The 22795-nt window shown below is 45.3% G+C and overlaps 1 protein-coding gene across 2 annotated transcripts in view; it reads left to right on the top strand.

The window, feature by feature from the left end:
• Positions 1–22795, top strand: part of BARD1 (BRCA1 associated RING domain 1) — an 87888-nt gene that overhangs the window by 24719 nt on the left and 40374 nt on the right. For both annotated transcript variants that reach the window (XM_077272261.1, XM_077272262.1), the window contains exon 4: positions 20344–21320. In XM_077272261.1, the coding sequence (XP_077128376.1) occupies positions 20344–21320 (977 nt within the window). The remainder of the gene's footprint in view (positions 1–20343; positions 21321–22795) is intronic.

Genomic DNA, 22795 nt, shown 5'->3' with positions numbered 1-22795 from the left:
TTTACCGTCTCCCTTTTATTCTAGAGCATATTTGTCTCTGATCACACAAATGGCCTCCGTTCATGTATTTTCTGTTCTCGTCGTGTTTGTGACGTACAGTTGTATCTGTGCTGTCCTTTTGGCATTCACATAGGCAGACCTTTCACACAACTGTACATAGAAGCATTGCACTATGCTATACATAGGGATTTGGCCAATAAATAAATAATGAAGTGTAATGACGTGTCCTTCTGTCCGTACGGTGGCTTCCATTATAGCCTATTTGTCGGGTGTAGAGATGTTCCTGGTACAGTATACCGCCACCGGAACCCAAGTAATAGTGTACAAGTGATCACGTTGTGGTGTCAGATCTAGTGATTCCACGGAGGTTGGCGTCATTACATGTGCACTGCTCAGCTCTTCCTCACCAGGAACATCCAGCATACATACGTGTGTGTGTGCATATCATCCTGGCATGCTTAGCATGGCATTCTCCGCAAGCAAAAACGATACTTCTTGGATAACGGTCAGACGCCTCTCACCCAGCCAAACCAGATCTCCACTTTGCACTGACGAGGGGCAGTACCCCGAAACAGTGTCTGCAAATTGAGATTCTGGTTTGGCTATTATCCGAAGTCACGTGACAAGGCTCGTTAAAGGGTCGACATTGACTTGTAGGATTGCTACCTTCCAATAGGTGGCACTAGAGTGCTAGCTCTTCCTCTCTGAAGAGACAATTTGCATAATGGGTATATATATGTATATATGTATGTATGAATCTAACATGCAGTTGAAAATTTCATGGCAACTTGAGAAGTTTTGGAATTCAACATTTTTAAATTCTAGTCGTACCTGCTACTAGGGAGCAAATCTCTAAACCTGCAGTGTACCCACAGTTTAACAATACCTGACCAACTCAAGGGCTGACCAGTGTGCAAGTAATCAGTGTCCTACAAGCTCAATGATCAGCCAGTGTCTTATGTAAACTATTCCCAACCAAGTCACCCCTGCCCTGCTGTTACTTTTGTAATTGTGTATTTTTTTCATTAACTTTTTTGTTCGGAATATTCACTTTTTTTTTTTTTTTTTTCAGACCATCTTTTTCCACTAAATAATTTAATCAATATTTTTTGCAAAATGGTTTTGATTTCACATGTCTTGTATTGGTGACCGAACACCTTGCATTGTCCACGTTCGTAACGGGAAGTAAAGGTGAACATTGGGATCCTGAAAATGCCGCAAAATCTGAATTTTGTGAGCAGCTTCTACATTGCATAAAAAATCATCATAAACGCAACGTGTGAGCATAGCCTTACTCGCTCTGTTCCTGTCTGAGAAGACCGTGAATCCTTCTGTCGTAGATTCCAAACTTCAGTCTTTGTAAATACACGTTTGCTTGGTTATATAGGACTTGTTTTGCATGTGCGACATTTCACATAATGGCTAAAGACGAGTTTTTAAACGGCTGCCTTTTTCTTTTCTTCTCGAAAGCAAAATAATGATTTCACAGTGAAGGCTAAAATTGTTACCCAGATGGCACCAAACCATTTTCCTTTTGATTTTTTTTTTTAATAAGAGACGCGTTTATCAAAGAGATTTCTCAACTTCTGTTGGTAATGGGAAATAATTTGAAAGGCACACAGCGTGGATCATTATATTTCTTTGATGCAGATTAATGGCAGCTAAAGCAGCGTTTTGTAATTGCTTCATTTTACCGTCGAGTTTTTGTTGCATTAAGATGGTGGTAGAACGGCGCTCTGGTCTTATAGATTTTACATACATGAAGGAGAAGTTTGGCCGGCTGCCAATTTCGAAGGAAAATCCTTTGGTCTTGAAAACAACACTGCTGTTTTATGGATCTAATTTTTAAGTGTCTATGATTTTCCTAAACATGTGAAGGTAAAATGGGGGGGGGGGAAAAGGCACTAATTAAAATATTGCATATTGTGTAACCTCATTTGCTTAATTATAGAAAGCACGATCAGCAAGTGTAGCTTATGCCACCCCAGTGCAACTTAAGGCTTTTCAGGAGATGTGAATTTAAAGGGGTTCTCCAAGCTAGACCACTCGTCTTCAGATTGTAATGGTCTCCATGATCTGCTGCTCTAAGGTTTGTGCACATGTTACAGATTTCAGTGCACAAAGGGTGTACTTAACCCCTTCACAGAACCATCACTTTTTTTTATTTTTCTGTCAATATAGCTAGCCATGTTGGGGCTTGTTTTTTGCAGGACAAGTTGTACTTTTGACTGACGCCATTGATTTTTATCATATTGTGTACTGGAAAACAGGGAAAAAATAATTCCAGTTGCTTTCAAATTGCAAAGTGCAATTCCACAGTTGTATTTTTTTGGGTTTTATATTTACCATGTGCAACAAATGCTGAAACTGACCTGGTAATGATTCCCCCGGTCAGTACGAGTATGTAGATACCAAACATGTATAGATTCATTAAGTGGTGATAAAAAAAATCAAATTTGTAAGAAAAAAAAAATAAAAATAATTGCTTATGTCTCCACTTTCCAAGACCCATAGGGTCTCCATTTTTCATGATCTGGGTGGGGCTGGGTGGCGAGCTTTTTTTTTTTTTTTTTTTGCCTCCCAAGCTGCCGTTATTGTATTTATGCCGTTTTGAAGTAAATATGATGTTTTTATCACCTGTTGTGGCGGCCAACAAAAGTAATTCTGGCAGGTTTGATTTTTTTTTTTTTTTTTTTCGTTACGCCGTTTACCAACTGGACTAATTTACTGTATATACTCGAGTATAAGCCGACCCGAGTATAAGCTGAAGCGCCTAATTTTGCCACGGAAAACTGGGTAAGCTTATCGACTAGAGCAGTGTTCCTCAACTCCAGTCCTCAAGAGCCACCAACAGGTCATGTTTTCAGGATTTCCTTAGTATTGCAAAGGTAATAATCGCATCACCTGGACAGGCAAGCATTCAATCACCTGTGCAATACTAAGGAAATCCTGAAAACATGACCTGTTGGTGGCTCTTGAGGACCGGAGTTGGGGACCACTGGACTAGAGTATAAGCTGGGTATGCATTGTCCCCTCATTCCTGTCCTGCTATGCGTGGCTCCCCCGTCCTGTCCTGGTATGTATGTCCCCCTCCGTCCTGTGTCCTGTCCTGGTATGCGTGCCCCCCACTCCCGTCCCTTTGTTGTATGCATGGCTCCCTCGGTCCCGTCTTGTATGCATGGCTCGCCCCTGTCCCGGTATGTATGGTTCCTATTCCAAAAAATAAAAACCTCATACTCTCCCTCCTCCGCATGCTCGCAGCATCTCGTTGTCCCTGCGCCTGCAGCTCTTCCTATGCTGAACGATCATGTGGCGCGGCTCATTAAGGTAATAAATATGAAGTCTCACTGGATGCGTGTAAAGCGGTCGATAGTGTTGAATGGTGCCATCTTTGGGAGGTTCTGAGATCTTTTGATTTCAGGCCGACTTTTATCTCATGGGTGAGGTTATTGTATTCTTCTCCGACTGCTAGGGTGAGAGTTAATGGTGAGCTGTCTTGAAGTTTTGGTTTATATAGGGGGACTAGGCAGGGGTGTCCGCTGTCTCTGCTGCTTTTTGCGTTGGCAGTGGAACCCCTAGCACAGATATTTAGGAATTCTGTTTCGGTTAGGGGGTTCCGGTATGGCATGATAGAGGAGAAAATAGCCCTATATGCAGATGACATGTTACTCTTTTTAGACAATTCTGGGGAGGCCTTGGAGGGTGCGATGAATATTCTCAGGACATTTGGTGATATATATGGTCTTGAAATCAATTGGGAGAAATCAAATATCTTGATAGTGGATAAAGGGGGTGATGACATCCCAATATCAGGGGAAGGTAGTAAGCTGACAGTGGTTTCACAGTTTAAATATCTGGGTGTTCAAGTGTCTATTCCTCTTTCGAGCTACGTCGATCTGAATCTGTCCCCATTGCTGAACAGGTTTAGGAAGAAAATAGGGGTGTGGGGCAAACTATACCTTTCAGTGGTGGGAAGGGTAAACTTAATTAAAATGATTCTTATGCCCCAATTATTGTATGTATTGCAGAATTCCCCCGTTTGATTGCCCTGAAAGTGGTTTCACACCATTAACTCTATATTTCGAGACCTTGTTTGGGGGAAGAAACAGCCAAGAATTAGGCTGGAATTGCTTCAGAGGCCTAAAGATGAGGGGGGGACTGTCCCTTCCGAATCCCTGGATCTATTTTTTGGCAGCGCAGGGTCAGCAGATGAGAAGTTGGAGAGAGGTGAATGGACTGGGCTCGGTTCAACGGATTTTGGTCTGGTTAGTGGGAAGGGGCCCATTGGTTCAGGGATTGGAGGCAGGGGGATTCAGGAAGTTTGGAACGGCTTATCCTACCATGCCATTGATTCAAAAGGTATGGGAGATAATTAAAAAGACAAGGGGAGTGGGACTTTTAACAAATCTCTCACCAATATGGTACAATGAAATATTACCTGAATTTAGGGAATTCAAAAATTGGACATCATTGGGTATTCAATATGTGGCTCAGATTCAGGACGCACAAGGACTGTTATCCTTTGAGGCACTGCAGGAGAGTTACGGGTTGCAGGAGACCTGTAGGTTTCAATATGGACAGTTGAGACATGCCTATCTTGCGCAGAGTAAAACGATGTATATAGGAATTTATAGAGATATTCTGGTGGGCTATGTCTGTGCAACGGGAGGAACAAAAGGGGTAGTCTCGGATATTTATAGGGATTTGTTATATACCTTTCTTAATAGATTCCCTATTAAGGCAAAAGAGAAATGGGAGGAAGAGCTGGGAAGGATAGAGGAGGATAAATGGGAGGATGAAATGGAGTATAGTCCCCAATTATCATGAAGTGGGCCGGGTAGACTTTCACAAATATATGTGCTTCACAGAGTATATAGAACTCCGGATAGGCTATATTAGGCAGGGCTGAGACAGACTTCCGAGTGTCCTAGGTGTCAATCCGAGGGGGCAGGGATTCTACACATGCTATGGCAATGTACAAGATTGAATTCATATTGGTTGGAGGTGGGAGAAGCAATTGGGAAATTGTATGGCTGAGCAATTGAAAGAGATCCTGTGATATATATTTTGGGATATGGTTCCAAATCCTCATAAAGTGGCCATAGCTAGATTATTGTATGTTGCGTGAAAGCTAATTGCCAGGCACTGGTTTAGTGAGGTACCGCCGACTCTGCAGGAATTTTATAGACAGTCTGATATGATTATTAATATGGAAAAGGGTAGTTATGAAAAAAGGAAAAGTGTGAATACCTTTGAAACACTTTGGAAACCGTGGATGGAGAGGAACTGATTCCAAGGGATGTGGCTCTATTATGTAAGCAATGTATGCTATCGTCCTATTCTTGTTTATAGAGTCTTTAAAGGAGGGTGGGGGGGAGGGGGGAACTGGGGGACTGTTTCAAAAAAGTTTTGTAACATGTTTATTCTCCTTTTTGATGCAATTGTCTGTCAACTTGACTACTGTTTAATAAAAAATTCTGATTTAAAAAAAAAAAAAAAAGGTGATGAATATGCGCTCCATGCCTATGGGAGTGGCGATGCGTGCATATTCATTACCTTAATGAGCGGTGCCACGTGATTGCTCAGCACAGGAAGAGCTGCAGGCGCCGGGACCATTGAGATGCTGCGGAGGAGGGCTAGAATGATGTCTTCTAGAAGCTGACTGCTGCAGCTGTCACTGTGCGCTATGAATATTTATTTCTTTAGCAGCTGCACAGTTCCCGCCGCCGGCTCCTGCCGCTGCTCTGCCGCTCCCTCCCTGCCCCGCCGGCTTTCTGGACAATGACTTGTGTATAAGGCTTCTTTCACACTTCCGTCAGAATATGAATGTCGCAATGCGTCGTTCTATGAAAAAAACGGGCAACTTTGCAAGATGCGTTTTTTGCACATAGACTTGTATTACCGACGCATCACGACATATGGACACACGTTCCATACGTCGTGCACTGCATGCGTCGGTAATTGGCGGACCGTCGTCACAAAAAAACGTTCAATGTAACTTTTTTGTGCGATGCGTCCGCCATTTTCGACCGCGCATGCATGGCCGAAACTCCGCCCCCTCCTACCCGGAACTCATAATGGGCATCGGATGCGTCTGAAAACTGCATCCGCTGCCCCCGTTGTGCACTATTTTGCACAACGTCCGTCGGTACGTCTGGCCGACGGATTGCGACGGCCCCGTACCGACGGAAGTGTGAAAGAGGCCTAAGCCGAAGGGGGGGTGTTTTCAGCACAAAAAATGTGCTGAAAAACTCTGCTTATACACCAGTATATACGGTACTTTATATTTTGATTGGACATTTCTGAACGCAGCGATACCAAATATGTATCTTTTTGTTTGTTTTGTTTTAAATGATGCAAAAAGGGATATTTGAACTTTTTGGTTTCTTTTTATATATAAATATGTATAGATATATATTTTAAAAACTAATTTTTACTGTCTTCAATAGTGTGCTTAGGAGACCTGCTGAACAGGAAATGCTGGGGGAGGGTCAGTACAGCTGAGCTGACTGTGAGGAGGAAAGCTGATGGAGGGGTTTGTAATGTGGCAGCTATGCGGACTCATGCAGGAAGTTAAACCAGGAGATCAAAGCGGTCTGTCATTGTACATCACACACTGAGGAATCTGCTCTGTGCTATGGTGGGGGCATGTTCTTTCATTTTAGTGTTGCTACTGGCTTAAAATTGGGGCACGTCCTACAACAAGTGAAAACTATCTGAGAACATCCAGTTAGACTTGAAGGAGTATTCCCCTCTCCAAGATCCCATTCCAATATGTAGTACGTGTAATAATTATTAGTAAATTCCTCAAATTAGAAATATAGTGTAGTTCTTCAGATTGACTGTCGCTTACCCCATGTGCAGGGCATTGCAGTAGCTTAGATATCCATGGTTACCACCACTAACTGCTAACTCACTAAGAGTGGTCGTATCCATGGATAACTAACCTACTGCAATGCCCTGCACATGGGCTAAGCGACAAAGCACATCAGACGAACTACACTACATTTCTAATTGGAGGGATTTTCCAATATTATTACATCAACTACATATGATCTTGAAGATGGGAGTACCCCTTTAACTTTCTCTATCCCCATGATGGCACCACGGAGAGAGGGGTCCGCCCCCAGGGACAGGAAACCTACAGATGAAAAAGGGCGTACCTCTCTCCCACATCAGTTGGTTTCCTGTCCCTGACGGGGAACCTACAGCGACGTACCTGAAGGATTCTTCGTGGGATTCCAGGGAGCTGGCCGGTCGGTTCCTGACAGGGGGCGCCCTGTCACGGCTGTGCCCAGCCGGTTTTCTCCCCCCTTTTATCCGACCCTGATGCACCACCACGGGGGTCGGCGGGCCCTACGGGTGAGTGTTGCAGGGGAAGGCAGCGAAGAGGTTCGAGCCTGCCTTCCCCAAAAAAGAAAAAAAAAAAAAAAAAAGGGGGAGGAAAGAGGCAGGTGACGGCGGTCACCGATATAGCCTCTGCACCGCTAAAAGGTGCGTGGGGGTAGCGGCGGCTACGCTACCACTATCAGGCAAAGCGCCGCAGGCACCGCTGAACCGCCGCCCAAACCGGAAGTACGGGCCAGGCGGAACGCTAAATCGCGCGCACAGGCGTCCCCATTAATATCCTCCCTATAGGACGCCGGTGCCGCGAACCGGAAGTGACGCGCGCGCATGCGCAGGTGACCACTTTTCCCGGCGGCAAGTTTAAAAACAGCGTCCTCGATAGAGGAAACGTGGCAAACCCTCTCTACTTTGAGAAACACCACTATGAGCGATAAAGAGCAACAAGAGGCACAGGAGTGTGCACAATCTTCACCTGAGGAAGTACTACGTCCGCGCTCACAACATCAGCGCAAGGGGAACGCTTCATCCCAGCAGCGCAGCAGCAGTGGACGCTCAGGGTCACAACGCAGCCGAGTCTCTGGGGGAAATACACGGCCGGTGACGAACCCAGCGGATATAGTCCCGAGGCCAGAGACGGTACCTCTTAAACCGTAAGGGGTGAGTGATCTGCGTGAAAGTAATATTGTAATATGAGATTACTTTTTTATTTTTCCCTAGGGAAGAAAATGTACAGGCAAATCAAAGCACAAAGTGTGTGCGATATGTTCAGAAGAATTACCTCCCTCGTGGGAAAAAAAGCTATGCGGGTCCTGCATAGAAAAAACCATCCAGGAGGAATCTCCGGCATTCGCGTCAGACCTGAAAACCCTAATAAAAAATCAAGTAGAAAGTGCCCTCAAAGGCATTAAGATTCCGAGGAAAAAACATAGATCAGGTCATAAGTCTCCCGAGTCCAGTATAGACAAATCAGAAAGCGAGACATCTGACTCTGGTGATTCATCAACATCCGACACTTCCTCACTATCTTCGGAGGGAGGGCGCAGTTGCTTCCCCATCGAAGAGACAGACGCATTGGTAAAGGCCATCAGAACAACGATGGGTCTGGTAGACGAACGCCCTAAAAGAACAGCACAGGACATAATGTTCAGCGGATTAGAACAAAAGAAAAGAAGAGTATTTCCAATAAATGAAAAAATCCATTCTTTAATCAAAAAAGAATGGAAGAAACCGGACAAAAAAGTTCTCTTGGTCCCCAAGAGAAAATATCCGTTCGATGACCCAGCCTGCTCATCCTGGGGCAAGGCACCCAAACTGGACGTGGCTATAGCAAAAGCCTCTAAAAAGTTCGCTCTGCCCTTCGAGGACATGGGTACTCTGAAGGATCCAATGGATAAGAAGGCGGACACCTTCTTGAAAAACTCCTGGGAAGCGGCAGGAGGAGGCCTAAAGCCAGCCATCGCAGCCACCTGCACGGCGCGTGCTCTAATGGTGTGGCTTGAGCATCTGGATTCGCAACTAAAAGAGAAAGTCCCACGAGAAACAATACAAAAGTCAGTGTCCATGATGAAAGGGGCAGCAGCTTTTTTGGCGGACGCTTCGGTGGACTCAGCAAGATTGTCAGCCAGGTCGGCGTCCTTCTCAAACGCCGCAAGACGCGCCCTGTGGCTAAAATGCTGGCCGGGGGACCTGCAAACAAAGACCAAGCTTTGCTCAATACCTTGCGAAGGCGAGTTCCTGTTCGGATCAACGTTGGACGACATCCTTGACAAAGCGGGAGATAAAAAGAAATCTTTTCCCGGGTTCCCCAACCAGTCATATAGGCGCTCCTTTCGGAACAGAAAGTTCATGCGCAGAAGACCTCCAAAAGGAAATAAAGACGGATGGGAAGACAGAAGAAACAAAAACAGGGGCTTCTTGTTCAACAAACCCCCCCCTCCAGATAATAAAAAATCCCAATGAAGGTACTTCCCGGGTCGGGGGGAGACTGGCAGAGTTCCTTCCAGCCTGGGAAAAAATCTCAAACAGCCCTTGGATCCTGGGTATTATACGAGAAGGCCTCAAATTCAAATTTCGCGTCCCTCCCGGCAACTCCTTCATGGTAACGCCTCAAAAACAGTCACTCGAACAGTCAGCTCTCCAGAAGGAGATCCTGACCCTAATCCAGAAAGATGTATTGCAAGAAGTTCCATACCAGGAAAGGGGCACGGGGTTCTATTCTCCCCTCTTTCTCCGGAAAAAACCGGATGGATCGTACAGAACGATCATAAATCTCAAAAAACTAAACAGTTTCCTGGAGATACAACATTTCAAAATGGAAACAATAAAATCTTGCGTGAGAATACTCTTTCCTCGGTGTTTCATGACTGTTTTAGATTTACGAGACGCGTACTACCATGTGCCCATACACAGAGATTACCAAAAATATCTCAGACTGGCAGTGAATATCCAGGGGGAGATCAAACACTTCCAGTTCCGAGCACTCCCCTTCGGGATAGCTATCGCCCCTCGAGTATTCACGAAAGTAATGTCAGAGGTAATGGCCCACATACGGGAACAGAACATCCTAATAGTTCCCTATCTAGACGACCTACTAGTGGTAGGGAACTCATTTCAACACTGCGAACAACAGTTGAATCTGGTCATTGCTTCTCTGTCGAATCTGGGGTGGCTACTAAACATACCCAAGTCCAAAATGGTGCCATCTCGGGTACAGGAATACCTGGGGATAGTCCTAGACTCAAACACGCAGATATGTTATCTTCCCCAGGAGAAAATACAGAAAATGACACAAGCCGTATCACAGCTGACGGCATCCCCAGTGACCACCCCGAGGAGAGCAATGTCACTCCTGGGTTCTATGACGGCCTGTATGCCGGCAGTTCAATGGGCACAACTACATTCCCGGGATCTACAATGGGAGACCTTAAATTTAGGCATATCTCTGCACGGAAATTTAGACGGGCGGTTAACTATTTCTCCAAATACAATACTCTCCCTAGCGTGGTGGGCAGACCCAGGGAATCTAGCCAAAGGGGTTCCTTGGGAGCTACCGACGGAAAAGATTCTAACAACAGATGCAAGTCCCTGGGGCTGGGGAGCACATATAGGCGATCAAGTGGCACAGGGAAGTTGGAACAAAAGTCAGGAGTCAGACTCTTCCAACATGAAAGAGCTGCTAGCGGTAAAACTGGCCCTAACACACTTCCTATATCTCCTGCACGGTCACCACGTAAAAGTGTTTTCGGACAACCAAGTTGTTGTGGCATATCTAAACCACCAAGGGGGCACCAGGTGTCGAGCTCTGATGGAGGTAACCCAATCTATCTTCCACATAGCGGAACACAGTCTAAAGTCCTTGACAGCTCTCCACTTAAAAGGCTCCGAAAACCAAACTGCAGACTTCCTGAGCAGAACATGCTTAAAACAGGGAGAGTGGGAACTAAACCAATCGGTCTTCGATCAGATCGTGAGTCTCTGGGGCCTACCAGTAATAGACCTATTCGCGAACAGCCAAAACCGCAAGGTAGAAACATTCTGCTCAATCGATCCCCGGGGGAACCCTGTAGCTCTAGACGCTTTGACAATTCCTTGGAACTATCACCTTGCCTACGCGTTCCCTCCAATGTCACTCATCCCCTTAGTGTTGAGGAAAATTCGGGAGGAGAGGTCTACAGTGATACTAATAGCGCCATTCTGGCCTCGCAGAATATGGTTTTCTTGGCTAAGAAAAATGTCCATATCAAGTCCATGGGTTCTACCAGACACTCCGAAACTTCTGTCCCAGGGCCCAGTGTTTCACCCCAACGTGAAAAATCTACACATGACAGCGTGGCTTTTGAAAGGAGGTTACTAAGAGACAAAGGGTTCTCTCCCAACTTAGTGTCCACCCTGTTACAAAGTAGAAAACCCGTAACCACTAGAATATACGGGAAAGTGTGGAAAAAATTCATATCGGTATCAGGGGCAGACCCATCCGGGGAAATTCCTATTGGGAAAGTCCTTGAATTTTTACAGAAAGGCCTGGAAAGAGGCTTGGCTACAAGTACTTTAAAGGTGCAGGTAGCAGCCTTAGCAGCTCTGTATAATTACGATTTGGCCAGAAATCGTTGGGTCATGCGTTTTATTAAAGCCTCATCTAGGTCTAGACCCATTCCCCTCCACAACTCTCCCCCATGGGACCTAAACCTCGTACTAAACGCTCTAACCAAACCTCCCTTTGAGCCCCTAACAGAAGTCTCTTTAAAAATTCTGTCTCTGAAAACCACACTCCTAGTGGCTCTAACCTCAGCCCGCCGTGTCAGCGATATACAGGCGTTATCTTCATGCCCGCCCTTTACCCAGATACTTGATGACAGAGTCATCCTAAAAACCGACCCAGCTTATCTCCCTAAAATAGCGTCACAGTTTCACAGAACGCAGGAAATTTCGTTACCCTCCTTTTGTCCCAAACCAAAAAATGAGGGGGAGAAAACACTGCATACCCTAGACGTAAGAAGGTGTCTAGTTAGGTATCTATCAGCCACTAGGGAGTGCAGAAAGGATAGGGCTCTGTTTGTCTGCTTCCAGGGTCCACGCAAAGGACAAAAAGCGTCGAAAGCAACATTAGCAAGATGGATAAGAGATGCCATCGCCCTATCCTACTCATCCTGTGGGACAGCCATCCCAGAGAACATAAAGGCTCATTCAACCAGAGCAGTGGCATCATCCTGGGCAGAGAGAGCTGGCGCATCAATACAGCAGATATGTAGAGCGGCCACTTGGTCTTCCCAATCTACATTTTTCAAGCATTACCGCTTAGACTTGACCTCCTCTGATCCTACCTTTGGGCGAAGGGTTCTAGAGGCAGTGGTCCCTCCCTAATAGCTCTATCTATTCAAATCTCTCCGTGGTGCCATCATGGGGATAGAGAAAATGGTAGTTACCTGCCGATAACGGTATTTCTCTGATCCCATGATGGCACCCGTATATTCCCTCCCTTTTTTTCACACACAGGTGTGCACATTATAAAGTATTGGTCATTAGCTTAGTCACGGTGCCTCTGTTAAGTTTAATAGGTTAAGTTTAAATTGTGTAAATATTGAGTTGCAGCTGAAGTTCTGTATAAGGCTCTGTAATCCAACTGATGTGGGAGAGAGGTACGCCCTTTTTCATCTGTAGGTTTCCTGTCCCTGGGGGCGGACCCCTCTCTCCGTGGTGCCATCATGGGATCAGAGAAATACCGTTATCGGCAGGTAACTACCATTTTTTCTTTTTAAACTCATTAAGTGCCAAATACACTGCTAAAAAAAATAAAGGGAGCACTAAAATACCACATCTTTGATATCAGTGAATGAAAGATTCCAGTTGCTAATCTGTATTCATTACAGTGTAATGTGCTGAGAACATGTAAAAATGATCAATGTAAATCACAACTAATATCCCATGGAGGTCTGGAGTTGGAATGATGCTCAAAATCAAAGTGGAAAATGAAGTTACAAGCTGATCCGACTTCGAAGGAAATTCCTCAATACAAGGAAATGATGCTCAGTAGTGTGTGTGGCCTCCACGTGCCTGTATGACCTCCCTACAACGCCTGGGCATGCTCCTGATGAGGTGGCAGAAGGTCTCCTGAGGGATCTCCTCCCAGACCTGGACTAAAGCATTCGCCAACTCCTGGACAGTCTGTGGTACAATGTGACGTTGGTGGATGGTGCGAGACATGATGTCCCAGATGTGCACAATCGGATTCAGGTCTGGGGAACGGGCGGGCCAGTCTATAGCTTCAATGCCTTCATCTTGCAGGAACTGCTGACACACTCCAGCCACATGAGGTCTGGCATTGTCCTGCATTAGGAGGAACCCAGGGCCAACTGCACCAGCATATGGTCTCACAAGGGGTTTAAGGATCTCATCCCAGTATCTAATGGCAGTCAGGGTACATCTGGTGAGCACATGGAGGGCTGTGTTGCCCTCCAAAGAAATACCTCTCCACACCATTACTGACCCACTGCCAAACTGGTCATGCTGGAGGATGTTGCAAGCAGCAGAACATTCTCCACAGCGTCTCCAGACTCTTATCACATGTGCTCAGTGTGATCCTGCTCTCATCTGTGAGGCGCACGGGGCACCAATTTTGAATCTGCCAATTTTGGTGTCTTTTTGCAAATGCCAATCTCCCTACACTGTGTTGGGCTGTAAGCACAACACCCACTTATGGACAGCAGGCCCTCAGGGAGTCTGTTTTTGACAGTTTGTGTAGACACATTGATGTTAGTGGCCTGTTGGAGGTCATTTTGCAGGGCTCTGGCACTGCTGCTCATTGCCCAAAGAGGAGGTAGCTGTCCTGCTGAAGGGTTATTACCCTCCTATGGCCCCCCTCGAAGTCTCATGGTGTACCGGCTGGTCTCCTGATATCTGCTCCATGCTCTGGACACTGAGCTGACAGTTACCCTTCTTGCTACAACTCACATTGATGTGCCATCCTGGATGAGCTGCACTACCTGAGCAACTTCTGTAAGTTAGACACCGCCTCATGCTACTGTATTGTACCTCTATGGGTGAGGGCAATGACAAAATGCAAAAGTGACCAAAACTGCCAAAAAGGATGAGAACAGAGAAATGGTCTGTGGTCACCCCCTGCAGAACCCCTCCTTTATAGGGGACGTCTTGCTAATTGCCTATCATTTCTACCTGTTGTCTGTTCCATTTGCACAACAGCAGGAGAAATTGATTCACAATCAGTGTTGCTTCATAACTGGACAGGCTGATTTCACTGAAGTGTTATTGACTTGGAGTTACATTGTGTTGTTTAAGTTTTCCCTTTAGGTTTTCTGAGCAGTGTACTTTGAGATCCAATATCTCCAACAGAGAGATGAAATAAAAAGTTGTATTCAATTCTGTAGTGATTAATACATCCTATTTCCAGTTCAACATGAGAAATTTGGTGCAAGATTTTCTTTAAAGGGGTTATCATGGGAATACTTTCTACTTTTGGATGAAGTTCAAGGGATTATCCATTTTACACCAGGTGGCCTATCTTATATTAGACTAGACTGTGGCCCGATTCTAACGCATCGGGTATTCTAGAATATGCATGTCCCCGTAGTATATGGACAATGATGATTCCCGAATTCGCGGCAGACTGTGCTCGTCGCTGATTGGTCGAGGCAACCTTTATGACATCATCGTCGCCATGGCAACCATTATGACATCTACGTCGATACTGTGCCCATCGCTGATTGGTCGAGGCGAATTCGCGGCAGACTGTGCCCGTCGCTGATTGGTCGAGGCAACCTGTATGACATCATCGTCGCCATGCTGTGCCCGTCGCTAGATTGTGGCCCAATTCTAACGCATCGGGTATTCTAGAATATGCATGTCCCCGTAGTATATGGACAATGATGATTCCGACTGTGCCCGTCCCTGATTGGTCGAGGCAACCTTTTTGACATCATCGTCGCCATGGCATCCATTATGCATTATGACATCTACGTCGATACTGTGCCCGTCGATGATTGGTCGAGGCCTGGCGGCCTCGACCAATCAGACGCGGGATTTCCATTATGACATCATCGTCGCCATGCTATGCCCGTCGCTGATTGGTCGAGGCCCAGGCGGCCTCGACCAATCAGCGAATGAATAAACGGGACAGACAGACGGAAAAACCCTCTGAACAGCTGCAAGAATGGACAGTGGCTTTCTTCATCCTGTCAGTAGCGTCTCTGCCAGGTAATACAGGTCATTGCAGGTCAAACCCATATAAGTGAGGGGACTGTGTTGGGGTACAGGGCACAAACTCTAACATCCCAAGCTGTGCTCTGGTGAACAGGGCGCCACCTGGACCCCTCAATCCATTGAGCAGCGGGATCTGACTCTTAGACTTTTTATACAATCTGATAAACCTTTTTAAACTGCCTCCAGGCGTATAAATTTTGCATCATTTTCAGAAGGTCACAAGAGACACTGGAATATTCTGTATAACAATATAAATATTTGATTACAGCCCAGTTTTTACTGTAACTGGTGCTCACATATCGGGCCAAAATATGTACTTAAATATTAATACATTTCTTACAATAACAGCTGATGTGGGTCCTTGTAGAGCCAGCAGCTCCCCCGCCATCAGCGAGCGTCTTGTCCTGGCAGATCGTGTCCTGCTGGTCCGTGCTCCGAGACCTTGAGTTACCAGGAGAGAAGGTGATGGAGCAGACGCAGCATTATTCCTCGCACGGACAGCAGCATATACGGTGTGCGGGCTCTGCCACATCACTGCTGTGATTACAGTGGCTACATTTGTGATGTTTCATACATGCACACGTTTTTGTTGTTTTTCCCTTTTTTTTTAATAAAGAACGTGAATTCATTAGTGAGTGACATCGAAGCCACCTGAAAAATGGTCAGGTCACTTCTTTTAAAGAGGTTGTCCACTACATTTACATTGATGACCTATCCTTAGGATAGGTCATCGATGTCTGATCGGCCAGGGTCCGGCACCTCCACCGATATGCTGTCATCAGTGTCATTCAAATCAATAGTAGGCGGATGCACCGTATCCTGCGGCGGCCACTGTCAGAAGATGGAGCAGCTCGGCAAGTGAGTACGTCCTGCCGGTGTCCACTGCAGACCCAGATGACAGCTGATTATCGGGGGTGCCGGGTGTCGGATCCCGACCGATCAGACATTGACCTAACGATCGGCCATCATTGTAAAAGTAGTGGGCAAGCTCTTTAACTGCTATGTTTGGAAACCTTTAATTTTTTTTAAAAGAAGCTCAAAAGACTGAACCCTATATACAGAAAGTCCTTTTTACTTCGCGGCAGCGCACTGTTCAATTCGTTTTAGAGACTGTTACGGAGCGTACCTGCCTAAAAAGACATGGCCACCTACCCTTACACTGATGTCTTCATGTTGTGTTTTTGCAATCGCAATAAAAAAATAAAAACATGCAAGGTAAACAAAACAAAGTCTTGCGCGTTTCGGACTACTAGGAGTCTTGAGTCATAAAAATTGGAAATTAGCATTTCTAGGACTAGTACTCCTAGTAGTCTGAAACGCACAAGACTATTTGTTTTTGTTTTTTTTACCTTGCATATTTCTATTTTTTTGCAACATGTTTTTCATGAAATATTATTATTTGCCATTTATTCCATAGCGCTCTACATGTGAAATAATTTATAACTTTTTTTAACCTAAGTTTTTACAGTGCTGGATTCCCATCCTGATGTATTTTGGTTTTCATATGAAATATGAGCCATGGTAATTTTTTTTTTTAAATGTATTTTTATTTAAAGGGTTATTTCTATCTTGCAACGTGTAATATTAAGGTATTTTATGCTTCTGTGTTATTGCTGCTCAATGGTCTCCTTTTTCCATCCAGCTGAGTCATTGAAATCAAATAATGGTTTGTGTCATCAAAACAGCTAACAATCATTCTTAATTTTAAAAAATGACCATTTTGGTCAACTTTTGTGTATTCATGCGCATAAAGGGGTAATCCCATTTCCAAGATCCTATCCCAATATGTAGTAGATGTAATAATATTAGCAAATGCCTCCAATTAGAAATGTAGTATAGTTCTTCTGATTTGCTATGTCACTTACATTGCAGTAGCTTAGGTTTCCATGGTTATAACCACTCATAGTGACAGCTAGTTGCTAGGGGTTGTAACCATGGATACCTAAGCTACTGCAATACCTGCACATTGGGTAAGTGACATAGCGAATCAGAAAAACTGTACTACATTTCTAATTGGAGGTATTTGCTAATATTGTCATTACACCTACTATATAGTGGAGATGGGAATGCCCTGCTAAGAGTGCAGTTACATACAGATATATGGCAGATATCTATTCCATTTCTATCCCATTTCACAAAATTTGGTAAGTGTACATCTGCCACAAAATTGATCTGATGTCCTTTAAAAATCTGTCTGCTACTATCTGGGAGACCACTACAAGAAATGGGAAGGTATTATTTTAGGACGATTACCGTATATACTCGAGTATAAGCCGACCCCCCTAATTTTGCCACAAAAAACTGGGAAAACTTATTGACTCGAGTATAAGCCTAGGGTGGAAAATGCAGCAGGTACCGGTGAATTTCAAAAATAAAAATAGATACTCCATACCGTTCATTATGGCCCCATAGATGCTCCACATAAAGCTGTGCCATATATATACAATGCTCTGCACCGTTGCCCCATAGCTGTGCCATATATATAGTTCTCTGCACCGTTGCCCCATAGCTGTGCCATATATATAGTTCTCTGCACCGTTGCCCCATAGCTGTGCCATATAGTGCTCTGCACCGTTATTGCCCCATAGCTGTGCCATATAGTGCTCTGCACCGTTGCCCCATAGCTGTGCCATATAGTGCTCTGCAATGTTGCCCCATAGCTGTGCCATAGTGCTCTGCACCGTTATTGCCCCATAGCTGTGCCATATAGTGCTCTGCACCATTGCCCCATAGCTGTGCCATATAGTGCTCTGCACCGTTATTGCCCCATAGCTGTGCCATATAGTGCTCTGCACCGTTATTGCCCCATAGCTGTGCCATATAGTGCTCTGCACCGTTATTGCCCCATAGCTGTGCCATATAGTGCTCTGCACCGTTATTGCCCCATAGCTGTGCCATATAGTGCTCTGCACCGTTATTGCCCCATAGCTGTGCCATATAGTGCTCTGCACCGTTATTGCCCCATAGCTGTGCCATATAGTGCTCTGCACCGTTATTGCCCCATAGCTGTGCCATATAGTGCTCTGCACCGTTATTGCCCCATAGCTGTGCCATATAGTGCTCTGCACCGTTATTGCCCCATAGCTGTGCCATATAGTGCTCTGCACCGTTATTGCCCCATAGCTGTGCCATATAGTGCTCTGCACCGTTATTGCCCCATAGCTGTGCCATATAGTGCTCTGCACCGTTATTGCCCCATAGCTGTGCCATATAGTGCTCTGCACCGTTATTGCCCCATAGCTGTGCCATATAGTGCTCTGCACCGTTATTGCCCCATAGCTGTGCCATATAGTGCTCTGCACCGTTATTGCCCCATAGCTGTGCCATATAGTGCTCTGCACCGTTATTGCCCCATAGCTGTGCCATATAGTGCTCTGCACCATTGCCCCATAGCTGTGCCATATAGTGCTCTGCACCGTTATTGCCCCATAGCTGTGCCATATAGTGCTCTGCACCGTTATTGCCCCATAGCTGTGCCATATAGTGCTCTGCACCGTTATTGCCCCATAGCTGTGCCATATAGTGCTCTGCACCGTTATTGCCCCATAGCTGTGCCATATAGTGCTCTGCACCGTTATTGCCCCATAGCTGTGCCATATAGTGCTCTGCACCGTTATTGCCCCATAGCTGTGCCATATAGTGCTCTGCACCGTTATTGCCCCATAGCTGTGCCATATAGTGCTCTGCACCGTTATTGCCCCATAGCTGTGCCATATAGTGCTCTGCACCGTTATTGCCCCATAGCTGTGCCATATAGTGCTCTGCACCGTTATTGCCCCATAGCTGTGCCATATAGTGCTCTGCACCGTTATTGCCCCATAGCTGTGCCATATAGTGCTCTGCACCGTTATTGCCCCATAGCTGTGCCATATAGTGCTCTGCACCGTTATTGCCCCATAGCTGTGCCATATAGTGCTCTGCACCGTTATTGCCCCATAGCTGTGCCATATAGTGCTCTGCACCGTTGCCCCATAGCTTTGCCATATAGTGCTCTGCACCGTTGCCCCATAGCTGTGCCATATAGTGCTCTGCACGGTTATTGCCCCATAGCTGTGCCATATAGTGCTCTGCACGGTTATTGCCCCATAGCTGTGCCATATAGTGCTCTGCACGGTTATTGCCCCATAGCTGTGCCATATAGTGCTCTGCACCGTCCATTATTGCCCCATAGCTGCTGCAATAAAATAATAAAACACATACTCACCTCTCTTGCTTGCAGCTCCTCAGCGTCCCGTCCTGGCGTCTCTCTGCACTGACTGATCAGGCAGAGGGCGGCGCGCACACTATATGCGTCATCGCGCCCTCTGACCTGCACAGTCAGTGCAGAGAGAGAGACGCCGGGAAGATGGCGCGACGCCCGGCGTGTCGAACGCGGACAGGTGAATATGCGATACTTACCTGCTCCCGGCATCCCGCTCCTTCCCCCGGACAGCTGGTCTCCGGGTGCCGCAGCCTCTTCCTCTGTCAGCGGTCACCGGCACCGCTGATTAGAGAAATGAATTATGCGGCTCCGCCCCTATGGGGGGTGGAGCAGCCTATTCATTTCTCTAATGAGCGGTCCCACGTGACCGCTCAGGGGAAGAGGCTGCGGCACCCGGAGACCGTGGGATGGGCAGGGGGAGCGACAGGAGCGCCGGGACTAGGTGAGTATGCATCAGCGCCCTCTCCCCCTCACCCGCCGACCCCACCACCGATCATGACTCGAGTATAAGCCGAGAGGGGCACTTTCAGCCCAAAAATTTGGGCTGAAAATCTCGGCTTATACTCGAGTATATACGGTACATCAGATTAGGTAGATGAGAATGTTTCTTGGTGTAAATGGAGAACTGGCGCCCAATGTCCTCACCTGTAAGGTCAGTCTGATTAGTCAGAAATCTGTATATAAACCCAATCTTCACATAGTAAAAAACAGTAGTTCTCTAGAAAATAAATGCCAAATGACACCATAAACTTTATTTATTGTTCTCATTCCCAATTTTAGTTTTCATTGTCCCACAAAACATGAAAATCTGTTCCCCACCCATTTCCTTCATGCCGTGTTCTACTGCCCTTTTGTCTTGTACCATGTACTTAGCACTTTTTATTTTTTTTTTCTATTGAGCCGCAATTGAAAATTGCTAAGTCCAGACAACCCTCTCCGAGCAGGTAAAGTGTATTCTCATGAGTGCCCTATTTTAACGCCATTTAAAAAGAGTACCGTTTCAAAACAATTGCTTCTATTGGAGACTAATGGTGCTTACATAAACTGCTGAAAATGACTTATAATTTTCACTTCTGTTACAGAAAACAAAATGGATTTATGTCAAGATGTATCACTCATACAGAACACTACAGTAGTGGAATCCAAGAAAAAGCAGATAAAGATGTGGTTTAGCCCCCGGAGAGGGAAGGTGAGGTACGTGCTGGAACGCGAGGAAAATGCCCAACAGCCTCCATCGAAGTGCGAACAGACTCCATTGTTGTCAACTTACGAATTTGTCTCTTCTTCACCCAATGTTAAGCCTGGAAGAAAAAAGATCAAGAAATGTAGGAAATCAAAGAAGTTGATGCTGGAGGACATTAACCAGAAATGGGGCATTGGGACTGACAACTTAAAGGAAAATGATAACAAGGAGTCCAATAGATCGGTGTCGTTTTGCAGCCCACCTTATGTACTTCATACACCTGAAGACTTTGTGCAAGAAAGCAATGGTGAATGTAAAGAACTGATTACAAAAAGCCCAGAAAAGACAGAGCTGGAGTTAGAAGCTCACAAGGAAAAAAACACTACTGAAATCAATAACTTGAAGGAAAGTGAATCTGTGGATTCTGCCCTCCATACTGATGCTGGTCAAGAAATGGACCACCATCTGAGTGAAGACAACGGACAAACCGGTCACCTGGAGGAATCTGTGGAAGAACAGCCCAGTGGTGACAAGTTGTTACCGCATACAGGGCTAAAAAATATTTCTTCTGGAAGAACCAGGAGAATGAAAACTCTAAAACGCAAAGATAGCCCAACTGCTTCCCCTGATTCCGGTGCCATTAAACGCCCAAGAAAAGCAAAGCTCGCTGATGATTCGAAGTCGGAAGATAATACTGGGGACCTTGGGAAAGTCAGAAAATCTCCAAGAGTCGAGACAAATTCTACACCTCTCTCTCCTAAAGATAGCAGAAGAAAGAGTCAACTTGGAACCAACGTTCTGATGTCCCCAAGTAGTATTTCATTTATGAAGAAGAACCACAAGGGTGAGACAATGCTTCATGTATCTTCCATAAAGGTAAGATGTTTTTAATTTATTTTTTGCAATATTTGTGGCTGGTTGTCAGATCGAACTGAAGACTGTCTGCATAACCCCTTAAGGATTTGTTTTATAAATCTACTGACATGTCCCTGAGGCACGTGACAAGGTTCTTGACTCTATCACCAAAATAAGGGGGTCATATTGCTCCTCCAAAGAGAGGACATCCACATAAGAAATCTGCCATGTCTTAATGCTTGTCCCACAGGTACAGGATTCATCTGCCTCCTGTGTAGACAATGCTCTGTGATTAGCACTAATCCAGGGACTGGATACAAGTGTAGTAAGGTCTTATTGTGAGGTCAAACACTGCAAACAGAGGTCTTCAAAATATACAGTCCTTTAATATTCTTTATACTTGTTTTAAGCCCATTAATTCTGAGCAGATTGGTTGGGGACCTCCACTGATTTTCTCAAAACCTCTTGGAAGTGCACAACTCAGGAGACCGAGAACACACATACAACACTTCTAAGAGCTCCTTTGAGCAAACACGATGATGGCCTCAGTTCCTGGACCCCCACTGCTCTGCTCAGAATTAAAAAGCTTAAAACCTATAAAAAATCTTTACAAAGTTTAGTTTTTAAAGGGTTTGTCCCCTTTCATTAAAAGTTATCCCCCTACTTCACACTATTATAAAGAATCAAACTTCTCTTTCACCTTCTCTGGGTCCACCCGCCAGTTCCACCGCTGCTCTCAGTATCTGGTTTTGGCTTTGGCCATGATGTCATGTCAAAAGCTTGGTGGCCAGTCAATGAGCTTTAGCTGTTCTGAGTGGGGCCTTCCGCTGAGCATCACTTATTGGTGTCGAGATGATGCCAGCGCCGCAGTAAAGGCAAACACCAGACGCAATGGTGAGACTCCCCAGTGGACCCGGGGAAGTTGTGTAAAGTGTAGTTTTTCTCTTTATAGTAGTCTGCAGTCAGAAATTCACCTTTAATGAATGGGAAGATCTTCCTTTTAAGCTTTGCTCTATGGCAGCATGTGTGTTCTACTTTAAGGTTTAGGTCATATATTCATCCTTCGTACCAATAATGTGTTCTAGGCTTTGTCTGTACCAGGGAGCCTTCAGCTCTTCACTTGCAGTGATGCTATAGATGTGAATCTGTTTGTTTAGATAGATTACAATGGGTTAAAAAAAAAAATCCCCGGTGAAGTTTTCATTGCAGAGCTTTAATGCTGTAGTTATTCCCAGCTGTCAGATCTAAAGTTCTTTTATGTGCAGCAATCGTTATCACGTTTTATGACCGTTCTTGGATGCTTATTAGTTCCATTTTTGGCGTCTGATTTGAGCTAATTTAATCTTTTGGAAGGCAATGGGAGCTGCGCTTGATTATTGTGCGTTTTCCAGGAAATGCTCCATTGGTAAGAAAATTGGTCTGGAACTAGTTGGAGTCTCCAGGAGAATACTAAACATGTTAAGCTGCTGCAATTAAGCTATCTGCTGCTATTGTGC

Source organism: Ranitomeya variabilis, chromosome 7, assembly GCF_051348905.1.
Source record: "Ranitomeya variabilis isolate aRanVar5 chromosome 7, aRanVar5.hap1, whole genome shotgun sequence".
Lineage (NCBI taxonomy): Eukaryota > Metazoa > Chordata > Amphibia > Anura > Dendrobatidae > Ranitomeya > Ranitomeya variabilis.
The sequence above is the reverse complement of the archived record's forward strand: the minus strand, read 5'-3'. Positions and strand labels throughout refer to the sequence as shown.